Source organism: Myotis lucifugus, unplaced genomic scaffold (genome assembly GCF_000147115.1).
Source record: "Myotis lucifugus unplaced genomic scaffold, Myoluc2.0 scaffold_141, whole genome shotgun sequence".
NCBI classification, from domain to species: Eukaryota; Metazoa; Chordata; class Mammalia; order Chiroptera; family Vespertilionidae; genus Myotis; species Myotis lucifugus.
Window position 1 is genome coordinate 937,248 of NW_005871189.1, and position 25,325 is coordinate 962,572.

General features: G+C 46.9%; 1 protein-coding gene across 1 annotated transcript in view; it reads left to right on the forward strand.

The window, feature by feature from the left end:
- The window catches only part of TMEM178B (transmembrane protein 178B), a 343,980-nt gene extending 338,889 nt beyond the window's left edge, over positions 1 to 5,091 (forward strand). Inside the window, exon 4 of the mRNA XM_006094716.3 lies at positions 4,841 to 5,091. Within this exon, the coding sequence (XP_006094778.1) occupies positions 4,841 to 5,091 (251 nt within the window). The remainder of the gene's footprint in view (positions 1 to 4,840) is intronic.
- The last annotated feature ends 20,234 nt before the right edge of the window (positions 5,092 to 25,325 follow it).

Sequence of the window (25,325 nt, forward strand, 5' to 3'; positions counted from 1 at the left end):
CTTAGGTTGACACAGTTCGTTATACCCGTTGGCCCTGCCTTTCCACTCACAGATGGACTTTGCAAGTATGGAAACTTGATGGGCCTGGAGGGCACTGTTCCCTCGATGGCAGGGAGTCTTATTAGCACAAGCTACACGGGGTGGTGCCATCTCTCCTAACTGGACTTCCTGAGCTCTGAGTCCATGCGAATACCCGTCCTGGCACAGAGCGGGTAATTATAATTAGATTTCATTTCTCACTCCAGGCAGCTGCAACTGAGGGCTGGGCTGAGTAGGAATCTGAGGCCCCTTCCAGAACCAGCAGGACCGAGGGTTGAGATTGCTTCACGCTTTCTGCCAAAGGTGTGGACTTGCCGCTAATGAATGCCATCGGACTTTGCTGTCCAAAGCATAGTTCTGTAATGACATACCTTGAGGTCCCCTTGCGAATGGACCAGGCCATGCCTCTCAAAAATGTTTAAATTACTGGACTCCTTTCTTCAGGTGAAATTTCACGTGGAAACAGACCAAAGCAGGGCTATTCTGGGCCAAAGAGAGGAGAGAGGGCTGGGAGCCTCGTCTGCTCTCTCTTGCTCCCGAGACACCTCCATAGAACACAGTTTGGGAGAAGAGGGCCAGGGAGGATCTCTCTGCGAGGGTGATATTTGAATTGAGAGCTAGTTGAAGGCCATTTCAGGCATGGGAACAGCAAGTGCAAAGGCCCTGGGGTGGGTACAAGTTGAGCTAGTTTCAGACACAGAGTGCTCTTTTGTGTGGCTAGAGTTCAGGGAATGGTCATGGGGGGTGGAGGTCAAGGTAAGAAAAGTAGGCAAGGTTCACTCAAGTAAAGCCATACAAGCAGGATAAGGAGTCTGGGTTTAATGCTGAGTGTGATAGGAAGCTATTTGGGGGAGGGAAGGCAAAAATAGAAGGCAGGACAGCCATTATTTATCCCAGCAGTGATGTGAGAAATGACTGGGATGGCAGCAGTAAGCTGTTCAGAAGTTGGAGGTGCAGTAGTATGTGGGCTCACCTTCTCACCTCAGGCACAGGGACCCAGGACGACGGGCCTCTGAGGTAGAAGGAGACCAGGTGAGCATCCCGTCTGCTTATCGCCTGCAGAATTCCTGTTCCACCTTCAAGTCCCTGTTTCCCGGGGAAACCTTCCCCAGCTCAGCATGATGGTCCCTATCAAAGAGTTGCCTCTTACCATTTACTCCTGGGTATTGTGCCTCTTTCCCTAGACACCACCAGGTGCGGGAGGACCTCGCGGTCATCTGCTCCCGCCCCCTGATCTTACCGATAGTGGACTGAGGGTTCAGAGCCGCCGCTAAGCTCGTCTCTTGATCCCCACTCTGGTGTTGTTTTCACTTCATCCACAACTTTTCACTCATGAATGCCCCATGTTCCCAACTAGATTATAAGCTTTCTTTTCATCTTTTTATTTGCGATTTCATTAAAGATTTTCCTCTTCTTTGATCTCCCTCGCATCTAGCATAATGCCGGGCACAAACAGATGTTCACCAAATATGTGCTGGTTAGATGCTCTGCACATCATGGAGCTCACTGCTGATGAATCTCCTGCTCCCTCCGCCCCATCACGGTTAGCCTGCCTCCCCACATGAGACCTGACAGCACTTAGCTGGGAATCCTCACTGCTGAGTCCCGTCCCGTCCCCCCCGCCCCCCCGCCCTGCCCTGTCCCTGCACCTGAGCACGCAGCAGAGCCTGGCTCCGAAGGGAAGGGCCTGGAGCAGAAGTCTTTCCATGGAATTGTTATGCTAGGACTACAGTTAGTCTTGGAGTCTGGATATTAGGCCCAAACCCCAAACCAGGGGGCGTTATTGAGAAGATGTGACTGCGTATTTCATGTTTGCCTTTCGTGGACCCTCACGTGTCTCTCATGAGAAATAAAAGGGGAGATTCTGAGGACCCAGCCCCAGAGGTGAGGGTCTGCCATGGGGGAACAGAGAGGAATTCATACTTGCCCAAAGGACCACTGTTCTCTGTGTGAATGGAAGGAGGTTGCATTTCCCAGTGTTATAATATCTATTACCACCTGTTCACTGAGATATGTTTCCCAACAGAGGCATTTAAAGTCTGTATTCACCCCCCTCACCCTCCCCCCGGGACCCCAGTGAGGTGGTGGCAGCAGAGGGTGGGAAGTCTGCACCCCACACTCCCCAGTCAGTCACCAATCCACAGGTCAGAGGGGCGGGCTTAGCACCCTGGGCAGAAAGCTGGGGCAGGTGGGGTCCTTGCCTGCTATGTCCCTGTCTCCCCCACCATGTGTCAGAGCACATTGTTGTTTCCATTGTCAAAACATGCCGCTAAGTAACAACGACAACACATTATTGGGGCTCTGCCTTGTGCCTGCATGGATCCATTTCTCATTATTAACGCACATTTCCAAACTGGAATTTATAAGTGCAAGAACTACAGAAAAATAGTAATCCTTGCTTGCAATGGAAAACAGTAGCAGATGTGGAAACTAACCCAACCTCTTCCAACTCTTCCTCATTGTCACACAGAATTCCTAACAAGTTGCACAGAAGGTTTCAAGGGCCATCTTTAGTGAGAACCCTAAAAGGTTCCTCCTCACCTATGGAAACACTGACAAGCGCTAATAAACAAAAGAAATGTTAAAAGGTTTGAAAGTCTCAGAACAGGAACTTAAGGCAGGAAGATCCTCCAATGAACTGCATTAACATAGCAACAAGATGTATGTTATCAACCAATAGGGTCATTTCCATTTGGCAGTTAGTCCCCCTGGACCTAATCTCTTCTTTCTTGATTTATCAACCACATCTGTGCGTCACCCCTGACGCCTCGCTTGAAGTTGCCCCTCCAAAGCTATCATTCACTCAGCAGTCATTCCCTCACCCTGCTCCCCTCTTGCAGCCCTCTCCTCCCTTTTCACTGATGACTGCAGTGGCCCCTGACTGGTCTCTTCACCTGAATGGCATTAGAGCTAGGTCTTTGTTCCACAGGGGGAACTATTTTCTTACTCCAAAATGTCATTTTCATCATCACTTCCCCTAGAATCTATGGGATGGCCCATTTTTCCACTCCCTTACTAATTGTGGAGCTGGTGGTAGTTCTTTAAACGAAGCAAAACAAAAACAAATAAATAAAACTTTGCTAACTTGATAGATGATGCTCTGTGACTATGCTTTTAATTTTCAATTATTTGGTTGTTGGTAAAACTGAGCACTTTTCACATTTATTGCCCATTTGTATTTCTTCCTCTGTGCTCTTGACCATTAAGTTTCATCTTTGTCCAATAAAACTTTTTCCCTAACCCAGTGGTTCCAAAGTGTGGTCAGCATCAGCATCCCCCCAAGAACGTGTTAAAATGCAGATTCTCCAGCCTAGACTGACGGAGCCAGACACTGTGGGGGTGGGACTTAGCAATAGCTTTAACAAGCCCTCCAGACTACCCCACCCCAGACTGGGCGCACCCAGAATTCATCTCACACCCAGGTGCACAACAGAGGGGCCCCGTGACGTGTCCTGCCTTGCGAGACACCAGTCTTAAACAGCACAGAGGATAAGACTGCAAACTGTGGAACTGGCCTGCCCGAGTTCCTGGTCTGGCTCTGCGGGTACTAGCTGCGTGGTCTCAGGAAAATGGTTTAAGTTCTCTGGGTCTCAATTTCCTCAATCAGTAAAATGGGGAAAATAATATAACCTGCCTTAAGGATTTGTTTTTAAAGGGTCAGGACCGGTGCAGCACTTAGCACAGCCCCTAGCATGCAATGCTTAGTAACGTTAGGTATGATTGGTGCCACTCTGGCCGGGTGCATTATCACAAGGTCATGGGCCTGAGGGCTGTAAGAAACTTGGCCATCGGGAGGCAAGAGGTCTAAGTAAGTATAAGCATAATGCACCTCTCTTGTTCCTGACCCCTAAAAAATATCCCTCTCCCTCTGCCTTTCATCGACCCAACCCAGCCATTCCAAACTTCAGACCACGCTCCCACCAGGGGTGAGAGAAGAAACACAAGACACAGGAGATACTGAGAAAAGCTCTTGAACTCATTTTAGCTACAGCAAGTATCGCTATTGGTTAAAAATGGGTGTGTAATTCTCTAGCATTCTATAACATCCCATTTCTTCGGGCAGTCTTCCCATTGGTTAATGTGAGTAATATTTTTTTAAAAGGGGAGGTCCCAACATTAAGTAAGTGTTTGAAATGCCTCAGAAGGCAAGGTTAGAAAAGGTAACATATGCACACCAGACTATGGCTCTTCATGGTGAGAAGTTGTGGACAGACTTCCCAGGGGTCATTGGCTACACAGCTACAGGATCAGTGTGCTCTGGGGAGCACTTTGGGGACCGTTATCCTACAGGAAACGGGAAAGGGTTTCCAGGATTTGGCTGACCTGTTGGTGATTGGATTCAAGGAAAACTCAATATTTTAGTAAGACATTATTTATAGAAAGAAAAAAATAAAAATATTTTTCTCTTTAAAGAAGTAGCAAATGGGATGTTTTCTTCTGTGTCTCCAAAGACAGTGTATTTTTAAATGCTTCAGAAACATGAACTGAATGTTCTCTGCCTCACTCCACCCTCCACAAAACTCTACCACTCTACCGTGATATTATTTAGTATTTTTGCAAAGGAGGTGCTTCTGGAATTTATCGACAATTATTGGGGAGCAAAGAAGCTTCGATCCCTTAATAATATTCTCTTTCCCATGAATATTTCCCAATATTGAACTTGTTACCTGAACCTTTTCTTTTTTTCTTGCTCAAGAAAACTGAAACTGTAATAATCCTCACTTCTCTCTTTCTCTCTCCCTCTCCTCTTCCCTTTCCTTCTCCATTCCTCCCACCCCCTATTTCTTCCCTTGTCCTTCAGGAACCTTCTGCATCATATCACTGTGCACCTGTGTGGCCGGGATCAACTTTGAGCTGTCACGCTACCCTCGCTACCTGTATGGACTCCCCGATGACATCAGCCATGGCTATGGATGGTCCATGTTCTGTGCGTGGGGGGGCCTGGGCCTCACACTCATCTCGGGGTTCTTCTGTACCTTGGCCCCTTCTGTCCAACCTGTCCCGAGGACCAACTGCCCTAAATCCAGACCCGAGAATGGGACAGTGTGCTAAAAAACAAACCCATACACATATATATATATAAATATATATATAATATACATATATAAAACAAAGCTAAATCCCGATGAGGCCAGTGCCAAGGCAGAGTGGAGGTGGCTCAGGCACCGCATCTCGTCGGACGTTGTGTGTGTTGCCTCATCGCCGAGATGGGGAAGGCGTTCCCACCACGTGGCTCTTCCATCAATTCTTAACTTTTGGTTCCATGTTCCCTGGAGACAGAGTGAACATCACCACTCGAGACAGCATCCCAATCCCCGTCTCTCATGAGGATGGGGTGGTGGGCTGGGCAGGGACAGTGCCAGGGGGCTGGAGAGACACCGATGTAGGGAAGGAAGTGCCACCCACCAGGCCAGTCACCCCCACACTGATCATATCACAGAGAAGCAACACCCTTATTCACAGAATGTCACCAAACCTTCAAGGCTGTGGCAGAACCACTCCTCCTGCTCTTCCTGTCCTGGTTCCCTCTGGCCCACCAGTGACACATCAGAAGTGGAGGAGAGAACAAAGCAAGAAGGGAGTTTTCTCTTTGCTGCCAAACTTTTGGACAAAGTTCTAGAGGTGGGAAGGGGGAGAGAACAACCTGCTGAGAGGCAAGATCTGCATCAATGAAAGGACACTTCAGCGGATGCTCAGAAAACCCAGTCTTACCTTCCAGCTGCCTTACACCGCGTTCAATAAGAGGCTGCCCTGCCCCGACCCCACCTGCACTCCCTGGGCAGCCGGAGCCTTGGAGTGATGCTGTGATGTGTGTGTGTGTGTGTGTGTGTGTGTGTGTGTGTGTGTGTGTGTGTGAGAAACTACTTTGGGTGGTTCCCTTTCTTCCTTTTCACCTTTTAAAATGGAAATACTGCATTCTGACTGTTGTCTCTCTGTCCATTGGGATGGTTTCAGGGCCCAGCATGGAGGCCCAGAGGCCAGGAAGACAATGAGGAGCAGGCCCAAGTGGGTGCCAGTTCTGCAGCTTCTGGTCCCTGGAGTGTGTGTGCGGTGGATGTTTGCTGAGTGCGGGTTTTATCGTGTGTGTTGCATTTTTCTATTATTTTTAGTGCAGCTGAAATTCCCAGAGGGCAGAACCGAGACCACCACCACTGGGCCGAGGACCCTGTGTGTCTTCACAGCCCGGTTCTTGGACACCCCAGGCTCTAGTCCCCTCATTTCAGAAGTTCACCACTCAGCTGGGCACAAGAGCTATGAGCAAAGAGGGGGACACGGTTCGAGAGGGAGGAGGAATGTGCCCTCTGCTGCTGTTGCACAAGTCTGTCCACCAAACAAGACCGTTTGCTCCCCAGCCAGGGAGCTGTCCTTCGTCACTGGACATCTACCACTTCCCTCGCGGCGACTTCTGTACAGATGAAAGCAAATGGGTCACGTGGCAGGGAGAGCACCTCCATGTCCCATGGGCTCCAGTTTGTATGATATTGTGTAAATTAATGGAGAACTCTTGACTCTTCCCAACCTTTTCCTTTCCCTCTTGATAGTCAAGGCCATGAATCCCCACATAGCTGTCATGGTGGCCAGCACCCAAGCAGAGGTGGCCTAAATCCAGCCGGTGTCTCAGGCTCACTTGAGCCCATTGGCACACTGCAGATGATGGGCTACAAGGTCAGCTGTAGGGGCAGGCGTCTGCCAGATGGAGTGGGTAGGAGCAGCTGGCAGCCTCCTTAGTGACCCTGCTGGGGCGGAGCAGCTCTGGGGAGTCCAGGAGAGTGTCCCCGAGCTCTGCAGCCGTGGGTCAGCTATGCAGCTGAGAATTCAGTTGCTTCAGAAATAAATATGCTTTGGGAACTTTGCCAACCACTGAGCAGCCTTCCTTCCCACCCAGGCCCTCTGTTTCATCTATCTTCCTCCACCTTTCCTCACCTACTAATCACTTAGCATCTGCCTCTCCCATCCGCCAGGCTGCTAGTCTTGCCTGTCTCCTCATCTGCTCTTTCTGACTGTGTGTGTGTGTAACTCACATCCGGATAGGACATGTGGTGTGCATGGATGGGCCTGAACGTGTGTCTCTGGATGTGTGTATCCCTCTGGTGCATTTGTGTATGTTTGTGCCAATATGTACCTGACACAGGTGTGGGTGTGCTCTTCAAACTTCCTTGCCAGCAACACTGATCAGCTTCTGCAAAAGGTCCTGGGTGTGAGTGCCCTGTGCATGGGCGTGTTGGGCAATGAGGGGTGAGGGGTGTAGCGGGAAATGCTGTTAATTTCCAACTCAGCTTCTAAGGATTATTTCTAAAACAGAGGATTTGTTCTATAAGAAGGGAAATAATTTTCAGGAAAATTCAGCTTTCAATTGTACAGAAAATTGTTTGAATTTTTTCTTTGAAAAGTTATATTTCCCTCTTAAGGGGAAGGGCATACTTGGGCTTGAGGAAAAGTGAGGAGAAGTATCTCAGATTGAGAGGCCATTGTCTTCCTTCCAAGTGTCTTGAATGGGCTCCGCCGAGCAGAGAATGAATGACAGGTATCCATGAGTGTCCGTTTGGGGCAGGTGGCTTTTGTGTGACCCAACCCAAGTTCCAGATGTTTTCTAGTTGCAGGAAATCGGGGAAAGAACCCAAAAGGGGCAATTTTCTATCAATCATTTAAACTTTTCTTTAGTAACCATGTTTGAGGATGCTGCCTCACAGACCCATCACTATGTATACCCTCCTTTTTTATGCCATGCTTGCCGAAACTAGATCACCCAGTCTCTCAAGTACTAATCTTTATGAGAGACCATTAACACAGCTTACTACCTCCTTCTGAAACCTTCCTGAAATGTTAGGAGGACTCCTGGGAAAGAAGAACCATCTGGGCTCAAGTCACCATCAGCAGCGTAGGAGCTGTGAGCTGCTGTTTTGGTGATGGGGCCAGATAGGTACAGACACACATACTCTGAGGTCTGATCCTGCTTGGGGCCCAGAAAGTGCCCAGCCATGTGGCCAGGATCAAAGCCTTGCACAGATAGCAAGTCCTGGCCAATGGGAGAACTTCCCAGTTGACCAGCATGGAAGCTTGAGCCCAGATTAAAACATGCTGCTCCAAGCAGTTGCTGAAGCTTCGTGGTGTGAGGTGGCTGAGGAAGAAGAGAAGGAAGAAAGGGAGGAGAAAGAAGGGGGAACCTTGACCGTAAGACTCTTTAATTCAGATTCTGCTAACTCCATATCAATGTAGAACCCAACCTTCTGAGGGTTTTAGGGTCCACAGCTTCACTAAAGCCCCAGCCCCCAGTCCAGGTCAAGTTCATATTCCTCACACGTGTGCATGCAAGGCCTATGACCTTGTGTGTGTTTTGAGCTCCAGGCACATCAACCTGGAGCATGGGGGCCACTTCAGCTTTTATTTTCTTCCTTACCCTATGAGTTTGAGGGGTCAAGAAAGTGGGGTGTCTGCCTGGAAAGAGGTCCTATTTCTTTCTCTCCCCATTTTGGCAGTTATGGTTCCTTTTATTTCCTGTTCCTCTCTCCACCCACTGCTACTTTCCTTCTGCATTAACGTTGGTCAATTAAAATAGTTAAGGAATTTGTCTCTAGAGGGGCTCATACTCTCCAAGCAGCCCCTTCCTTGTATGTTGTGGCTCTAGGTTTTATAAGGAGGTCTGTGGCTCCTGGGCATCAAAGTACAAAACATTCTAACATGTGCCTGTTCCAGCTTTACCCCTAGCCTTTCAACAGCTCTACCCTTTCAGCTTCAGGGATCATGAAGTCACCAAGACTCAACAACTCCACCAAATCAAGACCACACATCCATAGGCAGCACCCTGGGCCCTGGGGCCACTTTGGTATATTCTCTTGCTGAGGATAAGGGAAGAAGATAGTCCAAGGCTCTACATCTTAATATTTACCCACAGTCATAGGAGGCCTAGAATGAAGCCATCACATTTTTTTTTGTGCTGAGTTAGTGGGAGGATATGCTGCTTTGGTCTCCGAAGCTGCCCACCCAAGTCAGATGCAGAATAATGAAATTGAGTCCATCACCCAGAGACATCTAGAATTGACTCTGTCTCCACCTGGCCTATTCTGGAGCACTAATCAACTGTTTTTCAAGTATCTTGGGAGAAGGAGTGGGAAGAAATACACTCTGGTCATCTTTGGTGTGGTTTAGGGGAGATTCTTGGTTGATTCTCAGAGCTAAGGTGAAGCCAACTTTCTGAAAGTTGGGACCAGCCACCCCAGAGTACATATCTACCCCTTTCCAGGGAAATATGATGAATCATCGTGAGAGGTGATTTCATCACAGATAAAACTATTTGGTGCATACCAGCCAGGTTGACTTCTGTGCTGTCTTCCAGCTGGTATATAATTGAGTAAGAGGGCCGGTGTCTAAACAAGTCTACCTAAGCTGATGGACACAAACGGTTCTGGTGTCTCTCAAGGCAGTTAACTTGGTGGGCGGTGTTTGCCCTCTTTCTGTTGATGCTGCCATGGTGCAAAATGTTTCCTAAACATTATTGTTAGTTCTTAGACTACATTATTATTGGCTATTTAATCTCCCCCACCCACCCTCCAAATAGTATTGCTCACTGTAGAAAATTATAAAAATGGAAAGATTGTTCATAATTCCATTGCTCACAAGGGTCATAGCCCCAACACATCCCAGTCAGTGGTTGCCTCTGGTTTGGAAGTTGGGGCTAGGAGGGTAGTCCATGGTCACAGAACCACGCTGGTCTGTGTGGAATTGACCTTGTCTGTGTTCATGGCAGCAAGAGCACAAGGCTCTGAGCCACCAAAGATAGCAAATAGGCCTTTGACAAAGCTCAATACCAGAGCTTAGTGGCAGGCTTGGAACAGAGCTAAAAGCTCCTACTTTGGGATTTTTTTTCTTTCTCTCTCTCTCTCTTTTTGAGTGCCATCTCAATCTAATTCTAGGTGTAAGAGCACTGAAGCTAGAGTAACTCAGTAACACTTGCATAACTCAGTTACTGTAAACTTCATTTCAGCTCTGCACTAAAATGATTTGTGACTCTGGGCACTGTGTCTTCTCCATACTTGAATTTCCTCGTCCACAAAATGAGGACAGTGATAACACTTTACCTCATGGTACATTAAGGGTGACAAAGACACTGCAAAGTGATTTGCAAACATGAGGTGTCACATAAATTATGCACCGTTCGAATTGCCCTGCGGCAGCAGGGTCCCCGCTTGCTGCTGAAAGGATAATGTAGAGTGAGAAGTCATCTTGGCTGCTTGTCCACGTAAGCACATGGGAATTTACTCCATCATTCAGGTCCTTCAGAGACATTGGCTCCCTAATCAACCCATTCCTAGGTGTTCTTCCTTTTGCCCAAAGCCAATTTTGCAAAAGACATCCTTAATCCCTCTTGCTTATGCCCAGAGGTGACAGAACGAGTAACCCATATGGAGCAAACAGCATATATGAGCTAAAACAGTGAACTGTTAACCAAGGCACAGGTCAATGCCTCGTTTTCTTCTTTACTATCCTCCTAACGTTACTTCTAGCTGTACATGCCTTTGTGGTGGGAGAAGACCAGATTCTAAAACATTTTAACGATCTGTTCAGTTTAAGATTGGGAACAAGGTTAAGGAACTGGGGTCTCTCTCTTGTCAGTTGGTGGAGCTGAAGGCATCAGCAGAAGCGCATGGGTTCTTATAGGAATTCCTTTGGGTGGTGCCTCCACTGGGGGAGTCTCTGGGTAGAATCTGGAAAAACTGAACCTTAGGTTCTACACAAGGAAGGAACGAACTTCCAGGAGGGTTTGTAAACTCTGCTTTGTAGGCAATAAGGTTTTGGTGTTATTGTGAGACGTTCTCTAAGAGATGGCCATGTCATTGCTCCCTAGATGGATGGAGCCCCACCAGGAAGGGGATGGAGCCCCACCAACTAGAGCGGGTGTTTGTTCACTATTGAGAACCAGAGAGCTGGGTGTAAGCTTGGGGGTGGCACGGCAGGAGCTCAAACCTGGCCTCCCTTTGACAGACACCGACCTCAGCCATCGCAACTCCTCTTCATTTCCAGGGCCTGGTGTTGCTCCTTGGGGAACCCTGTGTCCCTGTGTCCTCTCCTGCCTCCCATTTCTCCCTCTGGTTAAGCCTCTCCCTCCCTTTCCTGGTCACCTGTAGGCCCTCTCCAGCCTGGATGGATCAGGGTGTCTGTGTTGTGAATGGGATGATGCCTTTCTTGTGGAGAGCTCTCACTAACTCATTCTCATACTCCTGTCCTGTTTCCAACCCTGGTGGGTCTGCTTTGCTATTCAAGACTATCTGTAAAAATGTACAAATAAAAGTGGAAATTGAACATAAGGGGGAGGGGCTTGAGACTAAACAAATGCATTGATGTAGTCCTCCGTTTTCTGAGGACTTGTGTGGCTGTCCCAGAATCCTGACTGGGTGGGGCTAGAAGGGAGGGAAGCCATGGGCATAGGACTTTTTTCTGGTCGTTTCTCTGACGGTCCCTAGCGTCTGCTCGTAACTCTGTTCCAAAGGGTTTTGCCTTTAAAGTAAACTGTATTTTCCAAAAGTGAAAGCAAGTCCATAAGGTCCTAAGTGTGAAGGTGACTGTGAAGACCAACACAGAGACCTGATCCTGGGGTCGCACGAGCAGCTTTGTCGCGGGCTTGCTCGAGGCCTCGGGCACGTCTTGTTACCTCACCACGTCTCCGTGTCCTCCCAGCCAAACGGGGAGCAGGGGGGCTCCTGGGCACCAAGTCTCCTTGGCCATCCTGCCGTTCATTTTAGAGAGGCCTCGAGCCCACACAGGTGCGTGCTTACGTCACGGAGGTACCTGTGGAGAGTTCCTCCCTGCTGCTCTCGCCTCACTTCCGGTCCTCAGAAGGTAACCTCAAGTTCACGGACAGCTTGCGCTCAGAGTCCAAAGCCTTCGATCTACCTTTCATTCTCAGCTGCCTTCCCCCCGACTTTGACCATCTCATTTGCTGTTGTTACGGACAGAGCTTTGCTGTGCTGGGGTAGGAGGAAGACTGTCAAAGGACATGATGCATGTGAATTGCTTTGTAATCTGTGACTCACCACACAGACCTGGCTTGTGGTGTCAGGAGTGGGAGTCTGGCTAAGGGATGCTGCCAAATCAGAACGAAGAAATCCCAGGCAGGTGGTGGGGTCAAGGCAGTGGGCCGCAGAGGGGGGTGGCGGCGGGATTAAGATAAAAAAAAAACCTTTTGAAGGGAAAATGGCAGAATCACAGAGCATCCTCAGCATGGCAGCAGAGAAGGAACCCCAAAAGGCAGGGAGGGCACCCTGAAGTACGAAGAAGTAGGAAAGAGCAGCTGGGTGACCTTATAACCCAGAGCTGCCTCCCCCCAGGACTGAGGAGACTAGTGCCCCGGGAGCGGGGTTCACACTAGGCTTGGCCAGGACCTAACCCCTCTCGCTCCCGTGCCTTCTTCCCAAACCTTCCTCTTCTCTGAAGGTCCATCTGATCATCCCTGGGACCAGCGTCAGGAAGGCAGTTTAATCCAGTGCGTCTCGCAGAGATACAATGTAAGCCACATATGCAATTCAAATATCATTCAAGTAGCGATCAAAATACTAGGCCCATTTTTCAAAGTCCAGAGAAACAGGTGAAATTAATTTTAACACAGATTTTAACCCAGCATGTCAAAACTGTTATTATTTTAACATGGAATCAATATAAAAAACTTACTGAAGTATGGTATTTTTTTTTCCGAATGAAGCCTTCGAAATCTAATATGAATTTTATTCTTAGAAAACACCTTATTTTGGATCAGCCACATTTCTAGTGCTCAGTAACCCCATGTGGCTACTGGCTACCACACAGGACAGCGAAGATTTACTCTTTGTCATGAGACTGAAGGCGAGTGGGGGGGGCGGGGGGGGGGCGAACTCCTCACCCACATCTCACATCGGAAAGGCTGGAGGCCAGTGTTGGCCCCGAGTAGAAAAAACAGGAGCCATGTCCAGGCTGCCATCCTGGCTTCGACCTGTTTAGTTAGAGGAGAAGACCAGTGCTTGTCAAATACTGGTACATATCACACCTTCCGCCACAGGGGTATCAGCACTGTCCCTGGGCATAGCCCCAGTGACCTGTCGAGGTCCTGGAGGCCAAAGCAGGTCACTGTCTTCAGCGACAGGAACATCAGCTTACCCCTTATCCAGGCTCCTGTTCTCTTATGGCGATGGGGCTGTGGGCAGGGTGGGGAGACAGGCCTTTTCTTTGTCAAGAATAAAGATCTCCACAATCTTTTGTCAGCTGATCCTGTCACCTGCTCACAACATCTCACCAATATTTGGAGCTGTTTGCTCAGTCCCTTACTTCCCAAACGTCAAATGCTAAGAGGGGATACTCTGGGAAGAGCAGTGGCCACAGGCCGACTGGGTCTCCTAGGAGGTGGTGGTGACAAGCTCTGTCCTCCGCCCTGGCACTCGGTCCACCATTGCCTATCGCTTCCCTGCCCTGGACCTTCCTTAGATTTCAAAAGACCTCTTTTGCTCAGGGGGGAAAAAGACAAGTAGCAAGATCTCAGTGCAGGGAACACAATCAAATGTAAGCAAGCAACCCCTCATTCTCAGCGCCTTTCAAAGAGCCAGTATGTCAAGGTTTGACTCATTTAAAATGCAACATTCTGAGCCTTGTGTTACCTGAGCGAAAGAGAATAAGCTGATTTGGTATGTTTTATATATGGTTATTAGACAGGGACCATAGCCCACAAAAGTCTCAAACACCTGGAGTGTTTATGGTCCACCAGATTATTGCTCAGTCAATATAAATTTATTTACCTTTAATTTGCATAGTGCTTTCTGATTGGCCAGACAAGGAGTGGTGTGTACTGCAGGATTCCAACAGGCCTCTGCCCTCCGAGGTAGCAATCCCTGTGGTTATTGGTGCTAAAATAAGATTAAATATTATGTTAATTTGTTCTGATACGATGTGAATAAATGTGTTGTTTAATCTTAACAAGAATGCTACATCTTATCAGATCTACTGTACTGTCTGTTCCTTCTCATAATTAATTAATTACATGAAAGGTGATCCAAACCCGATCCTGAAACTATTGTGCTATTCTGAGAGGTGAATTTCACAGGGCAGTGGGAGGAGGGTGAAAAGGGAAATTGCCAGGTTCCTGTGACTTTGCAAGGACTGAGGAAGCAGAGAGCACCTGGGGACTTCACCGACTGCATCGTGCAATTTTCTTTTTCAAATTGGCAGAAATATTGTATTTCCATCGATTGAAGAAAAAAAAAGTGTCTGGTAATTAATTAAATGACTTGTTCATGGAAAAAAATAAAAATAAATAACCTGTCAGTTGTGGAATGTAAACTGATTAAACAATTAAATAAAGAAGATCATGTTGTGTGTTTTAAGCAGTTGTGTCTGCTTGGGGAAGGGGTACGCCTTGTCCTATTTGATGGGGACACTATTTTTCTACACTGTTTTGTGTAGAAAAAAAATTGAACAACTGTCATGTAGATGGCAGACTGAAAACTCTGATCTTGAGGAAAAACAGAGAGGGATTCAGAAGAGAAAAGGAGGAAGTGACTGCTCTTTTTCTCCTGTTGCTGACGTTAATAATTTTTTAAAGAGACTTTATAAGATACCGGAATTACTGGTTACATTCTAACTCCTGGACCTGCTTCGAATGAGGAGAGAGCTTTTTCTCACATCTTCACCATCTCTGGCCCTAACTTAGAATTACACAGTTCCTTTCTACCCAGGCACCTTTTAAAAGTTTCCGGCTCACGCCCTGGTCAGTCAGCTAGGGAAGAAGGGAGGATGGTGGGAGGCACCTGCTTTTTTAAAGGGCAGTGGGTGTTGGTCAGCATCTCTAGTCTTAAGGAAGAGAAACTGTCTCTAAGTGGAAAAGTGACTTGCTGAAAAGACATGGGTAGCTGAAAGCCATAGCACAGGAAAGAAGAAATGAGCTAGACGGTCATCATCAAAGCCCTGTCCGGTCTGGACCCCACCGGTGCTGCCGCTGGACTCTGGCTCCCACAGCTGGCTGCTGCCCTGGAGACCACATGTTGCTCTGTCACCATGTTCGTCAGGATGAACCCCAGGTCCCTGCTTCTTTCAGAATCCAGGAGGTGCACTGTCCAAGGGGGGCAGGAAAACAGGCTGAGAGCCTTTAGCTTCTCTCTGGGTTGGTAAGCTCTGCCCTCCCCCAAGATTTATAGATTAGACAATCCCCCAAACCGAGCAAGAGACACTGGTGCTGGACAGTGAAAGGACCAATGTCCATTAGAGGTGGGACAACTGATGGAGCTGGGGTGTCCCTGCCTGAGAGGTGTGTGGCAGCAGCTCTATGGCTCATGAATAGTGGTCAAGTGGATGGATGGATGAATCATGACAGCGATGAGCTCTATGGCGGGATGCTTCTGCCGAAAGAAGATGCTTCTGCACGTTGTTGGCTATTGTACAAGAAGGCCTGCATAGATTTTGTTTAAAATAGGAACACTATTAGAATTTTTTTTTTAAAGGAACATCCTGGAATCAATGGAAATAGGCAATAAAATGTCTCAAAAGTAAGAGAGGTCAAAGGTAAATGTCATATAAGATGGGTGCCAGGAAAGGTGTGAGAGTGGAGAACTTGAAGGCATGAGCCAGAATCCTAAGGGTCCCCTCCCCTCCTTGGTAGTCATGTCCCTTGAAAGAGAAAAAATGGAAACCCCAACTAATCTTAAGGGACGGGCAAGGACGTTCAGCAGATGGGATGGAGGAGCTGCCAGCCAGGGTGGGGGTGCGGAGGATTGGGTGCTGCTCCCACGAGGCCCTGTGCATGTACATGTGCTGCAGGTGGGCGGAGATGCCAGCAGCCGTCTGAGCATAATGCCTGGATGCTCTGGGGGCAGCCTGGGGTGAACCACAAAGAAATAAACAGGCTGGTTCTCCTTTTTCCAACAAAGCACAACTTTGCTTTCTGTGTCTGTGATGAATTGTGCAGTCCACTGGGTTTGACACACTATCCTTCCTCACCTCGGTGCCTGTGCCTCCAGACACAAAAGTCCTTGCAGTGAGAGCTGGTAAATAATTGGAGAAAGGCAACTCCAGGAACTGTGACCAAGTCCCCCAAATACCAGGGTGGTCCATGGAGGGGCACTCTCCTCCGGGAAGCCTTCCTGGATGTCCATCCTGCTAAGTGCTCTTCTCCCAGCCTCCTGGGGCCATGCTGTGTCTCTCTCATGGCACCTTGCACTTGTAGGTGAAATTAGTGTTTTCTGGGTTGTATTGAAGGACAGGGCTTCTGACTTCATCTTCATATCCCAATGAATAGTAGTGCCTGGTGTGTAGTAAGTGCTCAATAAACATTGATCTGAACCAAGCTAGTCTTCCCCCAACCACTCAAGTTGGTCCTCAGTGGTGATGTTAAATTCTTGTTTAAGTGAGTGTTATTGGGGGTCTTCAAGACCACCCCAGATTCAATGGTTTGTTAGAGGGACTGACAGAACTCAGAAAAGCTGCTATGCTCATGGGCATGGTTTGTTTACACAGAAAGGATTCAGATTAAAATTGGCAAAGGTAAAAGGTACATAGGGTGGAGTTGAGAAGAGACAAGTCACAGCTCCCAGTCAGTACATTTGTGCAGTCAGCACCTAAGTCTCACAACAATGCCATGTGACAACAGGAGAATTGCCACCCAAGTCTTAGAGTCCAGGGATTTGGGAGAGGTCAGTCATGTAGGCTGGAGCACCCATATAGCTGAGCCTTGAGGCCCTCTGGAGGTCAAGCTGCTGCCCCATGGACAACACCGCCACCGAACATCACATTATTAGCATGAACTATTTAGCATGGTCCAAGTGAGTCAGGCAAACAAAGACACTCTGATCAAGAAGGGTATTCCAAGTGTTCAGGTTATTTCCCAGGAGCCAGGCAAGGGCCAGACCTTTCTTTGGACTGTGCAGGGTTTGGGCAGCCCAGGCCTGCTGAGCAACCCTTTCCTGCACATGAAGCTCCATGATACGTTAGATCAAACAAAGCAGGGTCTTCTCCATGATACTACTCCTCCCCAAGTATTCTAGATTCCGTCCCCTTCCCCTTGGCCTCTTCAGATAGGTCTGATCCTGGGCTTCTTTGCAGATTATTTGCCGAGGTTCCTTGTCCAGTGGTGCCCTTTCTGTCCCTGTTGCTTCTCAAGAAGCTCCATGTGTCCCTCACAAGAAGGTGGTGGGAAGAGCACAGGTGCTGTGTTCTTCTTTAAGCCGATCTGCACTGGGCTCTTTCTCCATGCAACTTGTGTCATTGGCCCCCTCGACCTGTCTTCTTATATGTCTGTCAATGGGTAGCCCAACACCTATCCCCCACACTGCTGTAGAAAATGAAAGAGTCAACCCATATGAGGGCGCCTGGCCAAGAATCGTTCCTTGGAGCCTGTCAGCCTCCCTTCACCCGCTGCACAGTTTGTCCTCTTTCATTATTATGCAGGTTCCAGATGGTACCCCTCTAAGACGGGTTTCTGGACTGAAACCTGCCTAATGTTAGAGTCCCACAGGTACCAGGCTCACTCACCACATTAAAGCTCGTGGATAGTGGACACTGATAATGTAAATGCAAGCACACTTAATTGTATTCAGCTATTGTTTAATCAATGTAACGATCTCACATAGGCATTCCGCTATATAAAATAAAATCATGACTTGAAATTTGGTTCAATAGAGGAGAAAATCTAGTTGAAAATACTCTTTTCCTTTGTCAGAACGCTTCCTCTTCTGGGAGAAATGCTCTAGACAGCGGTTCTCAACCTGTGGGTCGCAACCCCTTTGGCGGTCGAACGACCTTTTCACAGGGGTGGCCTAAGACCATCCTGCATATCAGATATTTACATTACGATTCATAAAGTAGCAACATTACAGTTATGAAGTAGCAACGAAAATAATTTTATGGTTGGGTCACAACATGAGGAACTGTATTTAAAGGGCCAGAAGGTTGAGAACCGCTGCTCTAGAACCTTGAGGACAAAGTGTGGTCCTCGGACCAGCGGCAGCATCCCTTGGGATCTTGCTGGAAATGCAGACTCTTTGGTCCAACCTCGGACCCACTGAACCAGAACTTACATTTTAACATGATCTCCAGGTGACTTGAGTGCACTGGTCTGGAACATCTATTTACCTGGCTACATGATCTGAAAGTTTGTTTCAACACTTCTCCTGCTAATATCTTTTATCTAGGATAAAGATCACAGGAGGACTTCAAAGGACAATGAAAAATATAGTCCCAGTCTGAGGTTTCAAAGCCACATCTGAACAGGTATGATTTTTAACTACTGTCCCAAGAAGGATCCTTTCTGCTGGTGTAACCCTGGTTTTTAGGGTAAGTACCAGGAGAGCAAGGCCAAGTAATTAGGTTTTGTTTTGACCAATGAACAGGTGTCAGGCAGCATTAACTCAGGAGCAGCTGTCTCTGAGCAGGTGCGTGAGGCCGCATGGTTTGCAGCTGGTGAAGAGCAGCCACCAAGACCCTGGGGGAGGAACTTACTTTCTTCTTTCCTAGGACAGCCTGGACCGTGAGTCCAAGAGATATCCCCTCCTTGTGTCTTTGTGAGTTAGATGGCAGAGCTTGAGTTAGTGACAGTATAACTGACTGATTATGTGCAAGGACTCAGAGTCAGACTGCTTGAGTTCAAGTTTGGCCCCGCCTACTGGTGGTGTAACCTTGGGCACGATATTTAGCACCCCGTGCCTCACTTTTCCTCTTAGTAAGAACAATAATATATATCTTGTGGGGCTGTTGTGAAGGTAAAATGGATTATTTGCTTAAAATAGTGCCTGGCACATAGTAGGTACTATATATGTATTTATTATTAAATAATTCAAATTCTAAATGGCCCATATGAAGTCCCACTGACTAATGAGACCTGGTGGGAAGGTGTGACTCGGGACTGAAACTTAGAGCCTTAGTACAGAGCGGCAGTGGGAAGGGACTTTCAGCAGAGCATCGCTGTGGAGGTGCTGGTGGTACTTGTTGCCTAGGTAACAGGAAGGCCTGTCTCCATGTTATCCAATGGCATCACTGGCTGTGGCCTAGCCATCCCATGTCAGGGTGATACACTAGTGATTGGCTACAGCCCCTGTCGCAGTAATGTCCACGGTTCTTCCCCCTGGTCATGGGCGAGGACTGTAGTGACCTCTCTGTGCTTTCTCTGTATCTCCATCTCTCAGCTGTTTGGACAGGATAAAGAGCCCTGCCTCAGGACCGCCCCACTCCTGCTGATGAGACGGAGGTGACCGTGGGAAGGGTTTTCCATATGCTCTCAGCTCTTCTTGTCACTGAGATTTGGAACAAGGGGGTTCACCTTGGAGGCGGCGGGTCATCCTTAGCTTTTCCTCCCCTATTTCCCTACACTACTCTAAATTTTGGCAATGTGTCATATAAGTCAAAAGAACTAATTTTGTTTTCTTTTTTAAAATAAACTTTATTTGTAAGAATATTTTTACATTTATACCCCAGCCAGTGGCTTGGCTGGTTAGAGCATCATCCCATACACCGAAAAGTTGCGGGTTCAACTCCTGTTCAGGGCACAGAGAGGGGTTGTGGGTTCATCCCTGATCGGGGTGTATAGGGAAGGCAACCAATCAATGTTTCTCTCTCTCTCTTTCTCCCTCCCTCTTTTTCTAAAAAAAAAAAAAAAAATCAATGAATACATCCTCTGGCGAGGATATTTTTTTAAAAGTTAAAAAAATTAATTCACAGAAAAATGGCAAAGATAGTTCAGAGTTCCATGTACTTCACATTCAGCTTCCCTTATTACTAACATTTCTTTTTTAAAATATATTTTTTATTGATTTCAGAGAGGAAGGGAGAGGGAAAGAGAGAAAGAAACATCAATGATGACAGAAAATCATTGATTGGCTGCCTCCCACACCCCCCACCCCCACTGGGGATCAAGCCTGCAACCCAGGCATGTGCCCTTGACCGGAATCAAACCTGGGACCCTTCAGTGTGCAGACCGATGCTCTACCCACTGAGCAAACTGGCCAGGGCTATTAATAGCATTTCACAGTGGTGTGGTACATTTGTTTTAATGAATGAACCCATGTTGATACATTATTATTAACTAAAGTCCATACTTGATTCAGACTTCTTTAGTTTTTACCTCATTTTCCTTTCTGTTCCAGGGTCTCATCCAGGAGGCCACATTACAGATAGTCGCCATGGCTCTTTGGGCTCCCCATAGCTCAGACAGTTTTTTTGGACTTTCCCTGGTTTTGACCTTGACACCTTTGAGGCACACGAGGCAGGTATCTTGTAAACTGTTTCACCCCTGGGATCTGTCTGATGTTTCTCTCATGATTAGACTGGGTTAGGAGTATTTAGCGGCCGCATCATATTAAGGGTGCCTACTCTCAGCATGACTTGCTTGTTGATGTTGACCTTGATCACCTGGCTGAGCTTGTTTGCCAGGTTTCTCTGCTGGAAAGCCCTCTTCCCCTTGTCAGCATGTCCTCTTTGAGAGCAAGTCTCTCCACACAGTCCACACTTACGCTACCCCTCCCTGAGAACCAACTCTTTCCCTGGCCACTGACCTATGGGAAAACCAAAAACAAAACAATGCTGCTTATAACTAAAACCAATCATTTTTATTGTTCTTTTATATTTATGTTCCACTCACCTAACTTTTATATTTTTAAAATGTAAGTGTATTGATATCAGAGAGGAAGGGAGGGGGAGATAGAAACATCAATGATGAGAGAGAATCATTGCCTCCTGCATGCCCCCTACTGGGGATCAGGCCCTCAACCCGGGCATGTGCCCTAACCAGGAATTGAACCATGACCTCCTGGTTCATGGGTCGGTGCTCAGCCACTGAGCCACACGGACTGGGCCACTCACCTAAATTTTAAACTGAAACACTTAAAGTCACTTGAATAAATAGTCAATAAAAATAGAAAAGTACTTCAGATTTGCAGATTAGTCCCAAAAGAGGTGGTGACCATTTTTCTCAAAATTTTTATTGTATCAGAATCATTCAGAGGGCATTGTTTTTGAGCATATATTTTGTGGCACAGTCCTGGGCCATAGGACCAGAGCAGCGAACAGGACAGGTATCTGTGCCTTTAAGGAGCTTATGGTGTAGTATGGGCATCAGAGAGACTGATATTAGAATAAACAGCCATCAACATGGTGATGAGTTCTTTGGAAAACAGTAAACCAGAGAATGGGAATGGAAATGCTAGGGTGAAAAGATCAGGATGGGGAAGCAATCTGTAATCCAGGGATATGTGTGTAGTGGCCCCTGGATCAATCTTTAGAAAACACAAGGTAATGTGAGAGTACAGGAACAAGAAAATCCATCCTAAGTTGACTATTCAATGCCACTTTACTCCACCATGCTCTTTACACAACTTTTGATGCAAAATAAACTTTTCTTCATTCTGTGATACTGAGGAGCCACTATCCACATTAGTAAGGATTGGGCCTACCAAGTAAAAGGGAGATTCCTCTGACTCCCTCCAGCCCTGAGAATAAACCACTGAGATGGGCATTCAAAGGCATTTTTGAATGGAATTAACATATCAGGCACTGTGGACCTCAGGCCAACATAGGTCTTCACTGTCTGTATTATAACGTATGGTTCTCCATCTACGACACTGCAATTCCACCGCTGTGTACTTTGGGGTCCATTAATCATTTTAAAGACTTGGGGATCTCTCTGAAATTTTAGTCATTGGTTACCTTCTGAAGATCTTGTCCACAAGAAGAAAAGGGAAACATTTCAAAAGATGTAAAGCTATGAGGGTTCAATCAAGACAAAGAAGCTTTTATTTTTTTAATTAAAGATTTTTTAAATTGATATTTGGAGAGAGAAGAAGGGAGAGGGAGAGAGAGACATCGATCGGCTGCCTCCTGCACACCCCGCACTGGGGATTGAACCTGCAGCCTGAAACCGGGTATGTACCCCAATCAGGAATCGAACTGGCAACCTCTAGGTGCATGGGATGATGCACAACCAACTGAGCCACACTGACCAGGGCAAGACAAAGAAGCTTTTCTTATTCCATGTTCCTCATCCCCCAGTAGAATCTTTGACGTTGGATTTTATTTCCAACAGGCCCCAAATTCCTTGGGTGTTTACCACCATAATTGGTGGTTTCAATAATCTGAACCATGTTTTAGAATTGTGGGCCTTAAAATATAATTATCTCTGCGGTTCATAGACTAGAGCAGTAATAGGTTGGGAACAAAAAAAAATAATTTTGATAAACTGTATCTACAAGGTGAGGGGAAGAATCCCCAAAAGGTACTGTTCAGAATAAAAAATGTCTATGTAAAGTAGCTCCCATTAATTCTGAACCAAATGGTCATAAAAACAAAGTGGCCTTCAGAAAGTACTCTAGCTATCCAAGCTTGAGAACTTGGCTTCTAGTCCCTAGAGGTCTGCCTTTTAATATAATTTTCAATTGTTGAAGGATTGATCTCCATCTACCCTACAATTAGGACCAAGCAAAAATAAGGTCTACTTTAGCTATTTTGAAAGCCAACTATGAACTCATCTTACTAAATATCGCATATCAGGGCATATACATTTTCTTCTAGAACAGTGGTTCTCAACCTTCCTAATGCCGCGACCCTTTAACACAGTTCCTCATGTTGTGGTGACCCCAACCGTAAAATTATTTTCGTTGCTACTTCATAACTGTAATTTTGCTACTGTTATGAATCATAATGTAAATATCTGATATGCAGGATGTATTTTCATTGTTACAAATTGAACATAATTAAAGCATAGAGATTAATCACAAAAACAATATGAAATTATATATGGTGTTTTCTGATGGTCTTAGGCGACCCCTGTGAAAGGGTCGTTCGACCCCCAAAGGGGTCGCGACCCACAGGTTGAGAACCGCTGTTCTAGCTGTTTTTTGTTAAAATCATGGTAAACATGATGGTTATGTAGCACAAGTGATCTACCAGCTTAGGAAATACAGGAGCATGCTCTTCCCAGCACTGAAATCTCGCCTTCAGTCCCTCATCATCTTCCTGCTCAACATCAAAATGTTGGGCTGGAGGCCCGCCTGGGTGGCTCAGAGGTTGAGCTTCAAACTATGAACCAGGAGGTCACGGTTCCATTCCCAGTCAGGGCACGTGCCCAGGTTGTGGACTCGATTCCCAGTGGAGGATATCAGAAGGCAGCCAATCAATGATTCTCTCTCATCACTGATGTTTCTATCTCTCTCTCCCTCTCCCTTCCTCTCTGATATCAATAAAAATATATTAAAAATTAGTGTTGGGCTGGAAATGAGGCCGGACTCCAACCAGCAGCTCCAGACTTGCTCTGGAGACCTGTCAGTCTTAAGTCCCTCTTGTTGCCTCATGCCTGATGGTGCAGCTTCGCTTTTCATCTGCTGCCTCCCCCTTCTTTTACCCCTTCATGATTAGCACTAAGCTGCTGGTTGGCTTCTTCCCCGTCATTTAGTGGGTTTTCTTATTAGAACTAACAGAACTTAAAGTGTTGGTTTTCCTGTTGTTAGCCTTTTGAAGGATTGCACAAAGAATATCCTGGCTTAGTTGGTTGGAGCTTCATCCCAAGCACTAGAGGAAGGTGGTGGGTTTGACTCCCGGTTAAGGGACATACCTGGGTTGTGGGTTTGATCGAGTAAAGGGAGATCTATGTATTTCTCTCACACCGATGCTTCTCTCTCTCTCTCTCTCTCTCTCTCTTTCTCTCTCTCTCTCTCTCTCTACACACACACACACACACACACACACACACACACACACACACAAACACACAAACACACACACAGGAACACAAGGAAACTCTGGGAGACGGTGGCTGTGTCCATTACCTTGATGATGGTGATGGTGTCAGGGGAGTTTGAATATGTCCAAACCCACCAAATTGTGCACTTTTAATATGTGTGGTTCTTTTTTAATTAATATATTTTTATTGATTTCAGAGAGGAATGGAGAAGGAGAGAAAGATAGAAACATCAGTGATGAGAGAGAATCATTGATTGGCTGCCTCCTGCAACCCCCACACTGGGGGATTGAGCCCGCAACCCAGGCATGTGCCCTTGATCAGAACTGAACCTGGGACCCTTCAGTCCACAGGCGGACGCTCTTCCCACTGAGCCAAACTGGCTAGCACTGTGTGATTCTTTATGAACCAATTATACTTCAATGGAACCGTTCAGAAGAACTCAGAGAAAGATTGGTGAAGGGAATGTAAGACCTCTACCCTCCTGCCTAAAAATATCCTAAAGTAAAAAGTTTAAAGAAAAACAAATGCAAGTCCTTGCCTCTTAGTCTTAACATCAGGCCCTGGCTTTGTGTCACTGGTTAATTTTCATGAATGCACTTTTATTCTAAGTTTCAATTACTTGCTGCCTGCTTGTTGTTTGGTTTATTTGTTTATATTATTTAAGTATATTTAGTATACAATATTATATTAGTATCGGGTGTGATCCCATGGTTTTAGGCCTTACAATGGGATCACCCCACTAATTCTAGTCATCATCTGTCACCGTGCAAACCTATCTCGCTATCACTGACTACATTCCCCTTCACCTTTAGGGCAGAGACTGTGCCTGTGCTTAACTTTGTAGCCCCAGAGCCTAGCACCATGCCTGGCACATAGTAGGCAGACAGTGATGTGTGTGAAATAACTGAATAAAAAGGCGGTCAGTGCCTACTGGGTAGGAATCAGGGAGGTAAAGACCGCCTAAGGCAAGTTTTCATACTAGGCCTTCTGGGAAGGAGGTGGGACAGAGGAAGGGCAGAAAGGAATGGGAGTAGGAATAACTCTGCTTATCTCCTTGGCTTTTCAGTTTTCATGGTTTCTGGAAACAATGAACATATAAACTGCCTGATATTCCGCTTTGCTACTAACACCCCCCCTCCTTCTCCCTGACCCTGCGTCCCATTCCCCTCTCTCCTGTCACCAGTGGGAGGGGTCATTCAAACCTTGACCTCCCTTCCGTGCTTAGAAAATGTGTTCTGCTTCCCCACGTCTTGGATCTCTCCGTTTTCCTCATTTCCCCTCATTTCCTCACACAGAGTCTTGTGATCTAAGAGGCATATTAAAGGGGACAGTGTTGTGTGCGGGGGGGCATGCAGTGAGAGAAAGAGTGTAGGGGGAGGGGACGGAGAGTCTGGAAATTGCCAAGTAACAGCTTTGCCTGTTTTCTGGTTGCCAAGGTGATTGTGCATCTTCGTCTTATTGCTCTGACCAGTCACAGCCAGCGAGGAAGAGGCTCTGCACCTATCCACAGACCCCACCTGAGTTGTCCCAAGGTGGTCTGTGTGAGGACCCCAGCCCAGCTCCCCACTGTGCATCTCCCTCCCCACCCCCAGCCCCAGCCCCAGGAAACAGA